At 51.8% G+C, this 18480-nt stretch overlaps 1 protein-coding gene across 1 annotated transcript; it reads right to left on the bottom strand.

The window, feature by feature from the left end:
- Positions 1–15690: 15690 nt before the first annotated feature.
- On the bottom strand, positions 15691–17358 carry LOC120710289 (phospholipase A1 EG1, chloroplastic/mitochondrial-like; the record flags this gene model as incomplete). The annotated part of the gene is made up of 1 exon (XM_039995924.1): positions 15691–17358. A coding segment is annotated over one exon (1170 nt), but the record flags the coding sequence as incomplete, so codon positions are not given.
- Positions 17359–18480: the final 1122 nt, after the last annotated feature.

Below are 18480 nucleotides of genomic sequence, written 5' to 3'. Positions count from 1 at the left end.
CAAGTTAGATATATTTTATATTCTGCGTAAATAATTTGCGAGGAGAAACAAACTAGAGTGGTATGCCATCGTAGTTAATTTGGGACCCAGCTGCATCCTTAGACACTATACGATGGCAGGCTCTTAATGCATGATTTCATTGCATAATTGCTTAGAGCAAAAACTAGATAACCGAGCCAGATGAGTGTTAGAATGAAACTATTCTTACATCCCGTGAAACTCTCCATTCCCTCTCTTATCCTACCACATCAGCAAACTTAATACTCATAAAACTCTCATAAAACTTCATAGATATTGGCCTAAATATCATCAAGTCCTACTTTTGTGCCAACGTATTATTATTGTAACCTTTTCCTTTTCAAAGAAAGAGTATGGAAACACTCTCTGCTCCGAATCGGCCTTTTCGCCCCCAAGAAGTAGAAGATGTTGGGCCCACCTGTCGACGCAAAAAGGAGGTGGCGTACTAAAGCAATGGGCCCTATGCATGGGCCTGCCGCCCGGGCTAACTAGCCCTTATATCTTATATGTAGTGTGAAAAGTTTGAGGAGGAGAGCACGCACGGCGACGGAGTTGAAGTGAGCTGCGCGCGTAGTAGTATTCAAGTAGGCGATGGGGATGGTTTCCTACGCGCGCCAACGGGGCAATCAATAGGGAAAGATTGATCGGAGCCGTATGATCTGAGCCCATGACGACGACCCCTGCCGCTTGTCCTGGCAACCCTACTCGGCTAGCTGTGACGGAACCGCCAAATTAAAACTCTAATTAAGCGTAATGGCCGTCATTTGAACACATCAGGCTCATTAGCTTAATGGCTTAATTTGGCGATCCTTTCGCAACCCACGTCCCGATCGAAACATCACCGATAGTCCCACGCGAAGGTGGGCGCAGATGGTACAAGCACGACACATAATTGAATATACAACAAATATACATAGAACTTGACCTTAAGTTTTACAAACCGAGTTTGAATAAATACATAATTCACAAACTTTTCAATACTGAAATCCTGGTTCGTCTAGAGGAACGGGGCCTACAGCTACCAAAAGTGAGCCCTAGAGAGATCCCTAACTAGACGTCCGGCTCCACGACCACCCATCCCTCTGCATCCCGGCGGATGAACTTGGCGCAGCAGGGACAGAAGTCTACGTCTGCGTGCCCTGAAATAATGTTGGCAACAAACCCTGAGTATTCTAATACTCAGCAAGGCTTACCCGACCAGTGGGTATAACTTAGCCCACATAGCTAGACATGCAAGGCTTTTGGCTGGTGGTTATTTTGCAGAAAAAGCAACTAAAGTAATTCCTTACTTTCATTATTTTAGCTTCAGATTCTATAAAAATTAACTCTCATCTCATATTCGCGAAGACCTACTATAGCAATCATGGTGATGCAAGCAAAATAATTTGGTGAGCTCAATATTTTATATAAACATTCCTAACTCATATTCTACATTTTTGCTACGGTGTGACAAAGAGACCAAGGCCCTCATAACCGCGAGACACGGCGAATCGATCCGATTTAACCTTGCAAGGTGGACCTAACCAACACGGCACGTATTTGCCCCGTCGGACTATACATACCAACCATTCCCCTCCCCGCCTCGAACTACAGGAACCAGCCCAACGACATATGGTCAGCCGAGCTCAACGTGAGACCACCAAAAGTAAACACATGCATCCCAATTCTCCGCGACTACTCGACTCGCCCCAGGAGTTGGGTGCGGGTTCCTGTACTTTCGAAGCAAGGCAGTACTCGGCTTACCGGTTTCGACTACCTCCTACTCCCGGCATGCGGTTAGTACAGTTCAATCCCCGATCAGCACTGCCACATCCACCGGTCCTTAATCGACACAGACGGGGCTAAGACACCCAGGAACCCTGTCCTGCTGCCATACCTATCCATCATCCCCGCCCGGTCTCACATTTCCATGTTCATTTCAAAACCAATCTCACATACTGAATCATATAAAGATAATAACGTATCTCGCGAGTAACCGGAAATTACTCGACTCCTAACATTCTACATCTCGCGAGTGCAGGAGACCACTCGTCTTCTACCGGTAACGCTAAGCTTAGCACAACTATCGTCCTATACATGCTAGTATAACTCCGGGAATCCTATGAATCATGCAACTAGGGTTCCAAACAATTCCTGAACTTAATGCACAAGTAGTAGAAACATACATAGGTGTCTTAATTTAAAATACTAGGATGTGCACCGGGGCTTGCCTTGCGCCTGCTGCTCAACACTGGGGCCAGACGGGCCTTGGGCCGGGTGCTCACACCTCTCCTCTTGGGCTTGCGTCGTTTGCTCTTGTGGTGCCGCGATCGCCTCAAAGACGGCTCCCTCAGATGCGGATGCTACACGTATGCATATGTATTAAATGAGTGCAGCCCAAGAATTGTAACTAGTTTACTTTAACTGAAATACCCTGCGGACTGTCCGCGCCCGAGTGGCGGACTGTCCGCCGCACTATCCTACCAACCCAGCAGAGGCAACAACGTCTCTGGAATTTTTTTTTCCCATTTTACCTGCGGACTGTCCGGCCACCCCTGGCGGACCGTCCGCAGTTCAAGTACTCAACCCACCAGAGACGAAAACGTCTCTGGACAATTTCCTAGACTCTACTGCGGACTGTCCGCGCCCTAGTAGCGGACCGTCCGCAGTTCACCCCTGCGAACCTCCAGAGACGACATCGTCTCTGGAACAAATTTGAGCCGCAATGGCGGACCGTCCGCTCCCCGATAGCGGACTGTCCGCAGTCAATCTTGCAAAAACAACCAGAGGCAACATCGTCTCTGGACAAAACTAACCTTACCTGCGGACCGTCCGCGCCCCCCAGGCGGACCGTCCGCGATAACTAATTCCTGACCCTCGCCCTAGGCGGCAGCAAGGGCGGCGGCGACGGCGGAGGCCGTGCTCCGGCGCCGGCGACACGCCATGGAAGGGGAAAAAGGCTGGGAAGCATAAGAAACTCACCACGAATCCATTCCCGCAGTCGGTTCGAGTGGAGGGCGACCGGAGAGGCGGATCGGCGGTGGAGCAAGCTTCAAGCACCCCCAATGGTGTCCGGCGGTGGTGGAAAGATTCCAGCCGGGGATAAGCCGGTTTAGGGGTTTGGGAAGGTGGAGGAGGTGACGAGGAAGGTTCCTGCGCGAGGAATCGAGGTCTGGTGGACGGAGGAGGGAGATCGAAGCAAGGGGCGACGATGGCGCGGGAGCTCGAGCTCCGCTCGGCTCTGGAAGGAAAGAGGAAGAAGAGAGGATTGACGAGTGGGTCCCACGCCCATCCAGATAAATATCTGGGCGACGCCTCGCGGACTGTCCGCCGTCACCTCGCGGACTGTCCGCGTGGTGGTTGTTACAATCCTACCCCCTAAAAGAAATCTCGCCCCGAGATTTAAGGAATAGCTAAAGGGAGAGTTATAAATTGGGGTGTACCTTGGTAGACTTGTAGCAATTCCGGACATTTAGTCCGAACAAATTCCTCCGTCTCCCAAGTAGCTTCCCGCTCAGAGTGATTGCTCCATTGCACTTTATAGAATTCACTGGTTTGATTCCGAGTGACCCTGGTTTTGTGATCAACAATTTTGATTGGGTATTCGGGATAGACAAGATCGGGTTCCACTTGTAGTTTCTCAATGTCAAGCACCTTCTCCGGAACACGGAGGCATTTCCTGAGCTGAGATACGTGGAATATATTATGAACCGCGGATAGGTGGGCAGGAAGCTCCAAACGGTATGCCACTGGCCCACATTGCTCAACAATAAGAAAAGGCCCAACATAGCGAGGTGCGAGCTTTCCCTTCACCCCGAACCGTTGAACCCCTTTCATTGGAGATACCCGCAGATAGACATGATCCCCTACTTGAAACAGGGTGGATTGACGCTTCTTGTCCGCATAACTCTTTTGTCGGGATTGGGCAATCTTCAAATTTTCCTGAATGACCCGAACCTGCTCTTCTGCTTCATTCACCATATCGGGCCCAAAGAAAGTTCTCTCCCCCGCTTCTGACCAATTCAAAGGCGTTCTGCATTTCCGTCCATACAAGGCCGCAAATGGAGCCATCTTGATGCTTTCTTGATAACTGTTGTTATAAGCAAACTCGGCCAATGGCAAGCACTCATCCCATTTCTGACTGTAGGTGAGCACGCAAGCTCTAAGCATGTCCTCTAATATTTGGTTTATTCTCTCTGTCTGACCGTCAGTCTGGGGATGATAAGCCGAGCTGCGGAGGAGCCGAGTGCCGAGGGCGGCATGAAAGTGCTCCCAGAACCGGGCAATGAACTGAGCACCCCGGTCCGAAATGATTGTTTTTGGAATTCCATGAAGACTCACAATGCGATCTATATATAGCTGAGCGTATTGCTTCGCCGCATGTGTGGTCTTTACCGGTAGAAAATGGGCCGACTTGGTGAGACGATCTACAATAACCCATATCGAGTCATACCCCTTGGAAGTTTTGGGTAGACCGACGATGAAATCCATACTAATGTCTTCCCACTTCCAGGATGGAATACTCAATGGCTGCAAGGGGCCGGCTGATCTCAAGTGGCTAGCCTTAACCCTCCGACAGGTGTCACATTCTGACACATAACTTGCGATTTCCCGCTTCATCCTTGTCCACCAAAACCGCTGTTTCAGATCCTGATACATCTTGTTGCTGCCAGGATGGATAGAATACCTAGAGAGGTGAGCCTCACCAAGAATTTGTTTCCGGAGTTCTAAATCCTTAGGTACCACCAGCCGGTTCTTAAACCATAACACACCCTCGCCATCTAGCTGAAAACATGCCACACGAGGGTCACTTTCCATGAGCCTCTGCCTAATCCTTTCCATGCCAATATTATCTCTTTGAGCGGCAATAATTTGATCCCGCAGTGTTGGAGTGAGGGTAATATGAGTAAATGTACCCTCAGCTACTATAGCCAAATTCAACTTCTCCATCTCTTGGCATAGAGTTGCATGCATAGGGGTTACTGAGATACAATTGCAACTTGCCTTTCTGCTCAATGCATCTGCTACCACATTAGCTTTGCCCGGGTGATAGTGGATTTCCAGATCATAATCCTTAATCAATTCCAACCACCGTCTCTGGCGCAAGTTTAGCTCATTCTGAGTAAAAATATACTTTAGACTCTTGTGGTCGGAGTATATATGCACAGGATTACCCAGAAGATAATGACGCCAAATCTTCAGAGCATGCACCACTGCTGCCAATTCCAAATCATGAGTGGCATAGTTCTCTTCGTGTCGCCTAAGTGCTCTGGAAGCATAAGCTATCACCCGCTGATCTTGCATAAGGACGCAGCCAAGGCCCGTACCTAATGCATCACATACAAACATCAAGGCCAGAATCATACCTGGCTAAGTCAAAGGCGGAAATGAGAATGCGGCCAAAACTCATACCTGATGCATCACAATAAACATCAAATGGTCGAGTGATATCTGGCTGAGCCAGGACAGGAGCAGACGTCAGAAGTCTTCTCAAGGTCTGGAAAGCCTGCTCACAATTGTTGCCCCAACTAAATCTCACTCCTTTCTTGAGTAATTCGGTCATGGGCCTAGCAATTTTTGAGAACTCCGGTACAAACCGGCGATAATATCCTGCTAGCCCAAGAAAACTTCGAATCTCAGGAACAGAGGTAGGAGCCTGCCAATCCAGGACATCCTGAATCTTGCTAGGATCAACCGAAATCCCTTTGTCCGAGATGATGTGGCCCAAGAACTGGACTTCCTTGAGCCAAAAATCGCATTTGCTAAATTTGGCATACAGCTTGTGCTCCCGCAGGGGCTGAAGCACAATGCGGAGATGCTCTGCATGCTCTTCTTCATTCTTGGAAAATATAAGAATGTCGTCGATGAAAACAACGACAAACTTATCTAGCTCGGGCATGAATACCGAGTTCATGAGGTACATGAAATGAGCAGGGGCATTGGTTAGCCCGAAAGACATGACCAGATATTCAAAAAGTCCGTATCTGGTGGAAAAAGCTGTCTTGGGAATATCCTCAGCTCTAATCTTTATCTGATAATAGCCAGAGCGGAGATCAATCTTGGAAAATACTTTGGCCCCGAATAGCTGATCAAACAGAATATCAATCCGGGGAAGGGGATATTTATTTTTGATTGTGACGGCATTCAGAAGTCTATAATCCACACACAGCCTGAGGCTCTCATCTTTCTTTTTCACAAAGAGTGCAGGACAGCCCCAAGGTGACTTGCTAGGACGGATATAGCCCTTATCAAGCAATTCCTGTAATTGTTTCTTTAACTCCGCCAGCTCATTGGGTGGCATCCGGTAAGGCCTCCTAGAAATCGGTGCCGTACCCGGTTGCAATTCAATGGTAAACTCCACGTCACGATCAGGCGGCATTCCAGGCAAATCATCCGGAAAGACGTCCGGATATTTACACACCACTGGTATGTCCTCTAGCTTCTTGCCCTCGGCGTGGTGCACCGCATGAGTCAAAGACGCTGGATCCCTCAAATTTAAAGTCATACTACCATGAATAGAGGAGTTGATGTGCACAGATTGTGAGGTCGTGTCCAGGGTAACTCCCTGACCCTCCATCCAGTTCATACCCAATATAATATCTATCCTTTGGGTTGGTAACATTATCAGGGCCATAGGGAAAATTTTTCCTTGCAACTGTAGGGGTACTTGCTTAACAAACTGATTGGTGATTAACTTCCCCCCAGGCGAATGAATGTGGTATGGCTTGGGCATGCTTTCAGTTTTTAATCCCAGTCTAACAATACACCCCTTGCTAATAAAGGTATGAGACGCCCCTGAATCAAATAATACTGTAACGGGTTGTTCATTTACTGAGAACGTACCCGCCATCACTGGAGCTCCCTCAGGAATACCCTCGAGGGTGGTGTAGTGCACTTGCCCCGGCTTGAAGTGGGCCACTTGCTGCTTCTGACCCTGCTGGCTCGACTGCTGGCCTTGCTTGGGTGGCATTGGGCAATTCCGTGCAAAGTGACCCGGCTGCCCGCAGTTGTAGCACGGAAACAGATTGGGGCGCACCCCCGGCTGCTGCACCCAGACCTTCTGCTCATTCTGCTGAGGAGCAGGAGGCCTGACCGTCCCCTGTGGCTGAGTGTACTGAGGGGGCCTGTATCCCCACTGCTGCTGTGGCTGGTGCTGAAAAGGAGCTCGCTGTGGGCCCGACTGCACCAAGCGAAACCTCTGAGGGGCACTGCTAGAGGACCCCGCTGCCGGCGCCTTTCTCTTCTTTTCTGCCTTGTGAGCTAGGTGGGCGTCCTCCTGTATGATAGCCCCGTTGACTAGCTCACTGAAACTGTCGAACCTGACCATCGCCAAGCGATCCTGGAGCTTGGTACTGAGCCCCTGCCTGAAACAGGCCTGCTTCTTCTCGTCAGTGTCCACATGGTACCCAGCATACTGTGAGAGAGTGTTGAATGCTTGGGAGTACTGTAGTACACTGTTATTGCCCTGCTTCAGGGCGAAGAACTCGGTGAGCTTCCTTCTAATCACCCCCGCTGGAATGTGATGTGCCCTGAAGGCTTCCCGGAACTGTGCCCAAGTGAAATGGGTGTCCGCAGGGAACATTGCCACATGATTGTCCCACCATGTGCGTGCTGGGCCCCTAAGCTGCTGAGCGGCAAATCCTGCCTTGTCCCCATCATTGTACTGGTGTAGGGTGAATTTGGACTCGATAGTCCGAAGCCAGCTGTCTGCCTCCAGCGGTTCATCCGCTTTATGGAAGAGCGGTGGTTGAGTAGCCAGAAACTCTGGATATCCAGGAGCAGGCGGCTGATGGTGAGGTCCAGGCTGCGGCGCTCTGCCCTGCGCCACGAGCTCACGGAGGAGTGCCGTCTGCTCATCGCGCCCAGTGAGCATGGCCGCAATGGCCTGGGCCAACTCAGGAGGGTTCGGTGGTTCTCCCATTCTGCATTCAACCATGACGAGGTTAGTTCCCTCATCCAGATAAATCAAGACAAAACCGATAGCAAATTAATCCTTGCAAGTCATGGCACAATGCAGAAGGTAGGGCTTCAAAACAATTCTGAAGGATACTAGCAGGCGGGGCCAGGCGATCGATCGGCGCCACCAATTGGTCTGACCGAGCTGCCCTGGTCCAGCCGAAATTAGTACGGCGGACCGTCCGCAGTACATGGGCGGACCGTCCGCTTCCCAAAATCCTAGTCGACCGGACTGTCCGCGGAGAGTCTGCGGACCGTCCGCCGTGCGCACTGTCAACCAGATTCAGTTCCACCCGGCTCTGGTAAATTTTTCTCAAGGTCTGGCGGACCGTCCGCGGGTCCTAACCGGACTGTCCGCTGAACATGCCTCGCGACAGTGCCTCCGGTCCGACCGACGATACTCTCGCAACCTTTTACGCCCCCCTACCAACCCTCTCGATCCGTACGTCATCTACAAAGGTCCTTAGGATCGTAGACTCACACCCCCACCAACTCCCACGGAAAAACCCCAAAAACCCTCCAAAAATGAGATGCATGCTCGCCCTACGCACAAAACCCATTTTTATATTTTTAGAAAAACTCGAAATTTAGTCATGCCTGTACCACCCTCGGTGCGTTTCGGCTCTGATACCAGCTGTGACGGAACCGCCAAATTAAAACTCTAATTAAGCGTAATGGCCGTCATTTGAACACATCAGGCTCATTAGCTTAATGGCTTAATTTGGCGATCCTTTCGCAACCCACGTCCCGATCGAAACATCACCGATAGTCCCACGCGAAGGTGGGCGCAGATGGTACAAGCACGACACATAATTGAATATACAACAAATATACATAGAACTTGACCTTAAGTTTTACAAACCGAGTTTGAATAAATACATAATTCACAAACTTTTCAATACTGAAATCCTGGTTCGTCTAGAGGAACGGGGCCTACAGCTACCAAAAGTGAGCCCTAGAGAGATCCCTAACTAGACGTCCGGCTGCACGACCACCCATCCCTCTGCATCCCGGCGGATGAACTTGGCGCAGCAGGGACAGAAGTCTACGTCTGCGTGCCCTGAAATAATGTTGGCAACAAACCCTGAGTATTCTAATACTCAGCAAGGCTTACCCGACCAGTGGGTATAACTTAGCCCACATAGCTAGACATGCAAGGCTTTTGGCTGGTGGTTATTTTGCAGAAAAAGCAACTAAAGTAATTCCTTACTTTCATTATTTTAGCTTCAGATTCTATAAAAATTAACTCTCATCTCATATTCGCGAAGACCTACTATAGCAATCATGGTGATGCAAGCAAAATAATTTGGTGAGCTCAATATTTTATATAAACATTCCTAACTCATATTCTACATTTTTGCTACGGTGTGACAAAGAGACCAAGGCCCTCATAACCGCGAGACACGGCGAATCGATCCGATTTAACCTTGCAAGGTGGACCTAACCAACACGGCACGTATTTGCCCCGTCGGACTATACATACCAACCATTCCCCTCCCCGCCTCGAACTACAGGAACCAGCCCAACGACATATGGTCAGCCGAGCTCAACGTGAGACCACCAAAAGTAAACACATGCATCCCAATTCTCCGCGACTACTCGACTCGCCCCAGGAGTTGGGTGCGGGTTCCTGTACTTTCGAAGCAAGGCAGTACTCGGCTTACCGGTTTCGACTACCTCCTACTCCCGGCATGCGGTTAGTACAGTTCAATCCCCGATCAGCACTGCCACATCCACCGGTCCTTAATCGACACAGACGGGGCTAAGACACCCAGGAACCCTGTCCTGCTGCCATACCTATCCATCATCCCCGCCCGGTCTCACATTTCCATGTTCATTTCAAAACCAATCTCACATACTGAATCATATAAAGATAATAACGTATCTCGCGAGTAACCGGAAATTACTCGACTCCTAACATTCTACATCTCGCGAGTGCAGGAGACCACTCGTCTTCTACCGGTAACGCTAAGCTTAGCACAACTATCGTCCTATACATGCTAGTATAACTCCGGGAATCCTATGAATCATGCAACTAGGGTTCCAAACAATTCCTGAACTTAATGCACAAGTAGTAGAAACATACATAGGTGTCTTAATTTAAAATACTAGGATGTGCACCGGGGCTTGCCTTGCGCCTGCTGCTCAACACTGGGGCCAGACGGGCCTTGGGCCGGGTGCTCACACCTCTCCTCTTGGGCTTGCGTCGTTTGCTCTTGTGGTGCCGCGATCGCCTCAAAGACGGCTCCCTCAGATGCGGATGCTACACGTATGCATATGTATTAAATGAGTGCAGCCCAAGAATTGTAACTAGTTTACTTTAACTGAAATACCCTGCGGACTGTCCGCGCCCGAGTGGCGGACTGTCCGCCGCACTATCCTACCAACCCAGCAGAGGCAACAACGTCTCTGGAATTTTTTTTTCCCATTTTACCTGCGGACTGTCCGGCCACCCCTGGCGGACCGTCCGCAGTTCAAGTACTCAACCCACCAGAGACGAAAACGTCTCTGGACAATTTCCTAGACTCTACTGCGGACTGTCCGCGCCCTAGTAGCGGACCGTCCGCAGTTCACCCCTGCGAACCTCCAGAGACGACATCGTCTCTGGAACAAATTTGAGCCGCAATGGCGGACCGTCCGCTCCCCGATAGCGGACTGTCCGCAGTCAATCTTGCAAAAACAACCAGAGGCAACATCGTCTCTGGACAAAACTAACCTGACCTGCGGACCGTCCGCGCCCCCCAGGCGGACCGTCCGCGATAACTAATTCCTGACCCTCGCCCTAGGCGGCAGCAAGGACGGCGGCGACGGCGGAGGCCGTGCTCCGGCGCCGGCGACACGCCATGGAAGGGGAAAAAGGCTGGGAAGCATAAGAAACTCACCACGAATCCATTCCCGCAGTCGGTTCGAGTGTAGGGCGACCGGAGAGGCGGATCGGCGGTGGAGCAAGCTTCAAGCACCCCCAATGGTGTCCGGCGGTGGTGGAAAGATTCCAGCCGGGGATAAGCCGGTTTAGGGGTTTGGGAAGGTGGAGGAGGTGACGAGGAAGGTTCCTGCGCGAGGAATCGAGGTCTGGTGGACGGAGGAGGGAGATCGAAGCAAGGGGCGACGATGGCGCGGGAGCTCGAGCTCCGCTCGGCTCTGGAAGGAAAGAGGAAGAAGAGAGGATTGACGAGTGGGTCCCACGCCCATCCAGATAAATATCTGGGCGACGCCTCGCGGACTGTCCGCCGTCACCTCGCGGACTGTCCGCGTGGTGGTTGTTACACTAGCTACGTGCACGAGCAACGGCCACGACCCCGGCCGGGGGTTACACTTCACTTACACGCCCCGCCCCATAACGACGACGGTACGGTGTGTATTGCATTGATTGCGGATCTAGTGGCGATCGGTATATGGTGCCGCCACCATCGTCGTCCAACGTAGGTAACGGACCTTCCTTTTGAGCTTTTGGGCTTTGATGATTGCATTGGGGGCGCGTTGGTTGGGGATCGATGATCATCGATGCGAGCTTCATTTGCTCGCGAAAAGTGGACCGAAAAGGACACGGAACCATACATTGATACATACATGCATACCCTCCGGATCAGATGTACTCCTACATGCATTACAGTATTATATACTTATAAGATCAGAGGGCATGTTTTGGTTGATGAACGCACCACCGATCAATCATCGATCGATGCCATAGAATGTCGTGGTGTGGTCGGTTTGTATGCAGTTGTTTTTCTAACTCTTTTTTCTTTTATTAAAAATTCGGCAAAACTCTTGCCGTCCTTTCGGAAAAAAAGCCATAGAATGTCGGTTGATGCACATGTCGTGCTCTCGCCTCTCGGCAATGCGGCATTCTCTGATTAACATGCATGGCTCGCTGGTTTCGGATCACCAGTGCTGCTACAGGCAACAGTAAATTGGAAAACCAGTCATGATCTCGACCGGTTGCGGAACCGTCTCTGAATGTACTCCCTCCTTCCCCATTTATAAGGCATGGTGGAACATGACACGGTCTTCTAAACAACACTTTGACCATTTATTTATCATATATTATATCACTTTTGATTATAAACTTATAATTATTGTAAACTATATTTGATTATGAATCCAATCATATGAAATTTGCATTATAAAAATAAAAATTTAATAGTCAAATTATTGGTCAAAGATGAGAAGGTTTGAATCTTGATATACGTGTATGCCTTATAAACGGGGAAGGAGGGAGTATATTCCTTCCAGAGAAGCCACTAGCATTGCCTATTTGGCTGGCTCAAATTGAGTAAACTATCGTGTTGGGCCGCATCACACACAGTAAAACGCAACAAAAACAATTTGGCATCCCATCAGTAGGCCGGAGAGGCAGGCTAGCTCGCCCTCGCTCTCGCGAGCCCTGATTGGAGTGGAGCACGCACTGGCCAATGGCGACCGCGGGGGACGCCGAGGGCCGAGAGATCGAGACGGCAGGATGCGTCGATCGAGTGAGAGCGAGAGTGAACAGTTGCTGCACCGAGCTGTCAGGGCCCGTCCCCCTCGACGGAGCTACCTACGCAGCTGACGGCTTCCCGGGCCGACCTGGCCTGCTATTGGCCACCCAGATTGCCGGCCGAGACCCCGTCGCGTCCTGTTCCGGCGACAGCCACGACCCGAAAAGGATCCCCCCATTGATTGCCGCGCATCCGTCGGCCTCGAATCCGATCCCCATGTGTGGGCCCGGACTGATTGGCTGATGACGACGACGACGACGACGACGACCGGCGCAATGGCAATCATACGCAGGCAGGGGCTAGCTCTGGCCTGGCTCGCCGGAAACCACCGACCGCAGCCGCCGTAACATCTCGCAACAGGGACGTGCCAATTGCCACCGGCGACGGCGATCCGTCCATCGCCGGCTGTCGCGTCGCGCGCGCTGGTGTTCGCGCTCCGCCGGGGTTTGTTCGGTCCGGCGGCGCGTCGTTGATCCCGGCTGGCAGAGATCGAACTGGACGTTCGGCACCGACGCTGACATGGTCAGTCCAGTGTACAGAACACTACCAAAAATATCCCCCGTGGTGTTGTCCAGCTGAATGCCTGGCTCTTCTTGGCTGTGTTTAGATCCCACGAAATACACTGTAGCGCGGGGTGAAAAACACTGTAGCGCACTGTAGCACGTTTTGTTTGTTTGTGGTAGATATTGTCCTACTATGACCTAACTAGGCTCAAAAGATTCGTCTCGCAACGTACATCAAAACTATGCAATTAGTTTTTTTATTTACCTACATTTAGTACTCCATGCATGGGTTATTTGCTACATTTAATGTTTCGATGTGATGGAGATGTGATGGGGATGTGATGGAAAGGGATGTTTTTGTGGGGGTTTTTGGTGGAACTAAACACACCCCTTGTCCTTTTTCTTTGACTGCCATTGCTGCGCTATGGAAGTATAGGCGGCAAGGGTCTACTCCCTTTTTCTTTTCATCAGCTTATAGCCCGATCGAGTAGTGGTTGTTGAGCTTGAATGCGGGAGCAGTGCCCACTGCGTACAACTGTATATGCAGCTGGATTGCATTGCAAGCCGAAAAGTTCACCTGCAACAAAAAAAATAGTGTCACGTCAACAATTTGACCAGATGTCGGGAGACTTTTCAAATACTAATTAAAAAAACTAATTTCAGAATTCATTTGGAAACCGTGAGACGAATCTTTTGAGGTCTTTCACTGCATCATTAGCACATGTGGGTTACTGTAGCACTTATGGCTAATTATGCACTAATTAGGCTCAAAAGATTCGTCTCGTCATGCACATCCAAACTATGTAATTAATTTTATTATTTAATTACATTTAGTGCTTCATACATGTATCAAAGAGAAAGTCACAAATTTCGAGATGAAAATTTTTGACGCGCCCATAGCAAAACAAAAAATGCCCCATGCCCCAAGCTGTCCCCTGCTAGCTAATAGTAGTTGAGAATCGGGACTCGGTGAAGGCTCTGCTGATATCGCTATCAACTCCAAAATTATCTCAGTTTTTTTATAAAAAAAAATCAAACTTTTAAAGATTTGCAATGGCGATGCGACTTGGATAGCACAAAGGATACGGAGAGTGCTGATCGACAAGGGGGTACTACAAAAAAAAACGAAGTCGCTGAACTGAATCGTCCCGGGTGGTGTGATGAGCAGAGGAGATCGGATTATCGCATTGTTTATTAGGCTTTTCCTGCATAGCTAGCTGGGATCGCAGGATTTTTGTCCTGCTCAATCAAGCATGCCACGCCAGGAGCGTGGCACGGATGCCTCCGAGATCCTGAGCATCGAAGGGGATCGCTGGTGGCGTGACCTGCTTCAGTTCGGATTTTGTGTTCTGTTGGATACGCAAACGTCCTGGCAATGCCTGCGTGTATGAACTGTCGGTCCGGATTAGAATAATTTTCTTCCTTAAGGTGCTCACTACTAAAACTCCAGTGGCATCTTCAAGATGAAAGCCCATCAGGACTAAGGATCACTTTTGCGGTTATGGAGCTAAATGGCCTCTCAGAGTCGAATTTTGATGACTTTTGGCCCCATCTGCGTCTGGAACACAGGGAAAAAATGTCCACTCTCTTCTGCTGGTTGTCAGCAACAGTATTTTTCTCTCACGTCAAATCAGCACCAGCCACCAGCCAACTAGCAGTATTTTTCTCTCACAGCAAATCAGCACTTGCCGCCAGCCAACCAGCACCTAGTAGAACAAATATGATAAGAATTTATGGTTCGTAAGTTATGGTATTTAAATACTCCCATAAAAGGAGAGCTGTGATATTTATGCAAGACATATCAGGTTAAAACGAAATGAAAATGTCGAAATATTCTGACATGACAGTACGATCTGTTGATAGGTGCCCAGTTAAATACTGACAACTTTGTTTGTCGTTTGCCGGTAAATATGCCGAGCTGGGTTTGGTGCAGACTGGTCGTTCGTTCTTGTGTCACATACCTATTTGTCATGTCAGTACCACGTCGATCACGATTCACGACAGAAAGGAACCTATGTGGCTCCCAGGGGGTGGACTATCATTATTGTGGACGCCTCCAATTCGAGTTACACATTATCATTTTCGACGACTTGGCATAAGATCCTCCTATGAAATGGGAAAACAAGCCGAAATGCGGCTGCGTGTTTGGTGAGAGCAGATGAGATGAAGCGATTGACCAGATAAGCTGCGAGATCCGCGTATGTTTTGGCTGCTCGTGCAGGTTCATGAGCTGCATTTCCTATGATTTTGTTCCCAGCGAATGCACCTAAAGAAACTGAAAAGGGCCAGGCAGTTTGCAAGAGCAGGACGAACAAATCCTGGTGGAAAGCAACTGGGAACTCCGGGATTGGATCGGCAGGAATCTAATCTCTCTCGGATAATTGAACAAGCAACTGGTGAAGATTAAATAGAATATTTGAAGTAAACCGCAAGTGGAAACAATAGGTGGTTCCCAATCGAAGCATGCCCGGATCCTGAAAAGCACAGCTTTCTCGAGGGGCCCAGGCGGGTTTAGGAGGCATGGCATCATATTTTCTGGTATTTCGAATTAATTTCCCGATTATGACAGTAATGCACTGGGAGCTTTTTTTTTTTTTTGGATCAAACTGGGTTGCAGGTTGGGTGTCCTTTTCCTGGAAAAGAACACCCCCCCCCCCCCCCCCCCCCCCCCGAAAAAATGAAGAACGAAAAGAAGCAAGAGCTCCATGAGCCGTCAACAAAATATACAGTGACGCACTTGGGACATGTCACCGCATCCTACTTTTAGCATCACAACCGAACGTGTCCCTCTCCCGAGCTATAGGACACTTGGGGTGGTGGTCATCATCCAGTTGCCGGATCGACGAACAAACTGGAGACCAGCGGCGACAGAGCAAGAAGCATGAGCAGAGGTCTGCTCTCCTGGATGAGTAATTGAACAGATCAGATGGGTTCTGTTGTGTAGTTGTCCACTCCGTTCGCTGGGCTGGAGCTGGAGCTGTTGACTGAAGTGGTGTGAGAGAAAAATACTATTGGCTATCTAGAGCTGGAGCTAGTGGCTGTAGTGGTGTGAGAGGAAAATACTGTCTAGGTGTTTAGCTGTACACGGTGTCTGTGCCAACAAAAAAAACGAAAGAATTCCTTTTTGATCGTGCTTCTACGACGACCAGGTTACGTTAATCGACGATCGATCGATCTACACAGAAGAAATCGGCTAAAAAAGCACCTGAAATCCTCCAAAAACTAAAGAGTATCCCTGGCCGGTTGGCTGATCCTCAGATAAGCCCCAGGGTCTGCACCAGGCCGCCCATCTGTAGGAGGGCGGCGTCCTGCCATGGCACGGCGCTCGCGCGCTGCCGCCCCACGAAGTCCATCACCTTGGCCAGCACGCCGCCGCCGTTGGACGCGGCGGCCTGCTGCTTGTCGCCGCCGCTCTTGAGCAATGCGACGTAGGTGCCGAGGTCGTGGACGCTGGCGAGGTCGCCGACCCTGATGAAGTCGAGCGGGAGCTCCACGCCGACGTGGGTGTAGCAGGAGGCGCGCCACAGGCGGAGCACGGGCACCCCCATGGTGGCCTCGTTGAGGAAGATGCCCGGGAGCTTGGTGATGGGGTCGTGGACGTTGGCCACGCGCAGCGCCTTGACGCCCAGCTCGTCGCAGCGGGCCTTGAAGGCGGCGTTCCCGACCCTGGGCCCGCCGAAGGAGAACATCGTCACGGGGGCGCCGCGGTTGAGGCCCAGCTCGGCGAGGTCGTAGGCGAAGAGCAGCGCCAGCGCGCTGCCCATGCTGTGGCCCGCCAGGGTGACGCTGACGTCCTCGCCGGGCCGGTCCCTGGCGCACGAGTCGATGAGGCGGGGCACCTCGCGGAGGAGCTGCTCCCGGCAGCTCCCGGCGCCGCCGAAGCGGCACGTCTTGTCCGCCGAGGTGTAGAGGCTGAGGAAGCCCGACTCGACCTTGACGTCCGGGCGCGGGTCGCAGGGGTCGAGGCGCGCCGGCTCCAGCGAGCTCATCAGGTTGGCCGCCCACTCGGCGGGGGTGACCGTGCCGCGGAACGAGACGAGCACGTCGCGCCGGCCCAGCCGCCGGGTCATCTCGTCGGTGGACACGGCGACGTAGCCGATCCACCGGCCGCGGCCGCTGGTGGACGGCTCCATGGTGGGCACCGTGACGTCGGGCGCCGCGTAGACGTAGCGCGTGATCTCATACCCGGCGCCGGGCATGCCCACCTCCTCCAGCATCCGCTCCCGGCCGTACTTGCAGTTGAGGTACCGCCGCGACGCCGGGTCGAGGTCGAACGCCTTGTAGCAGGCGCCCACCAGCTCGCCGTAGCGCGCCACCTCGGCCCGCAGCACCGGGTGCACGCCGGGCTCCAGCAGGCCTTCCCAGTCGTCGCAGCCCTGCACCTGCCGCCACATGCCCGCCACGCTCCTCCGCGCCGGCGCGCGCCGCTCCTCCGGCGGCGCCGTCGCCGCCGCGGCGACGCTGCCACCCGCCGCGCGGCACCGGACCCGCTGCTGCGCGCGCGGGGCCGTCGCGCCGCCGCATTGCCGATGGACCGCCGCCGCCGCCGCCGTCATTGCTGCTGCTCTGCTGGTGGTCGCGGCTGCTGCCAAGGCCATGAGCTAGCAACCTACGCGCGCTGGGCAGGCGGTGGGGACGCGAAGACCATAGATGGACGGCGATGAGGAGAAAATGATGGAAGAGTGCTGCATGGTGGCGCGCGGGGCGCGCGGCTTATATAAAGGAGAGCCCGCGAATTTCAATTGCGTTGCGGTGGCTTGCACGCATGTCCCAATCCCTCTCCCGTCACAGTGTCGCTGCGAGCCGAGCCGAGCTGCGGCCTTGGATGGAAGCTGCTGCGGCCGCGCGCGCTTTTGGCAATAACTTGCCGCCGCTGGAGCTGGGGGGCAGCGGCGCCACGGCGACCTGCCCTCGCCAAGCTGCCCCCCTCTGACATAATGGCGACTGGATATGCAAAACAAGGACTGGCAATCTGTGATTAGGAGGAGTAATCCACTGGGATTTCGATTGCTGGAGAGACCCGAAAGTGCTGCGATGATGTTGTTCGTCGGGAACGGAAAAGGTCGGGGGGCAAAAGAAAAGCAGGGTGAAGAAACTGGTTTGGCAAGTGATTGACCGGGGGACGGATGGATGAATTGCGCGGCCTGAATTCTTGAGATCTTTTTGGAGGGATTTGGTTGGGTTTGGTCGTGAGGCGAGATTGTGCTGGATTCTTCGTCGTGGGCGCGGGGATGGTCAGAGTCGGAGGTCGCGACTAGGGTCAGACCTGGGGGGATGGAATCTCAGGATTGCTGGATCCTGTCCTGCTGGTAACCGCAAGGGGAGCAGAGCAGGGATAGCTCTGCAGACCTCTGCTGCGTGCAAGCTGGTATTGTTCTGCTGGAGCTCTACGAGGAATTCTGCAAGAAGACACAGCAATTCCCAAAGCTAAAAGGCAGTTTTTTTTGTTCTGTTCTGAACTTCTGGATCGCAAAAGCGGAGTTCTGGTACGACGATCATGGCCGTACAATGAACATGCTTCGTTCGGAGGAGCATTCTGAAACTGT

This window comes from Panicum virgatum, chromosome 5K (genome assembly GCF_016808335.1).
Source record: "Panicum virgatum strain AP13 chromosome 5K, P.virgatum_v5, whole genome shotgun sequence".
In the NCBI taxonomy this organism is placed as follows: domain Eukaryota; kingdom Viridiplantae; phylum Streptophyta; class Magnoliopsida; order Poales; family Poaceae; genus Panicum; species Panicum virgatum.
The sequence above is the reverse complement of the archived record's forward strand: the minus strand, read 5'-3'. Positions and strand labels throughout refer to the sequence as shown.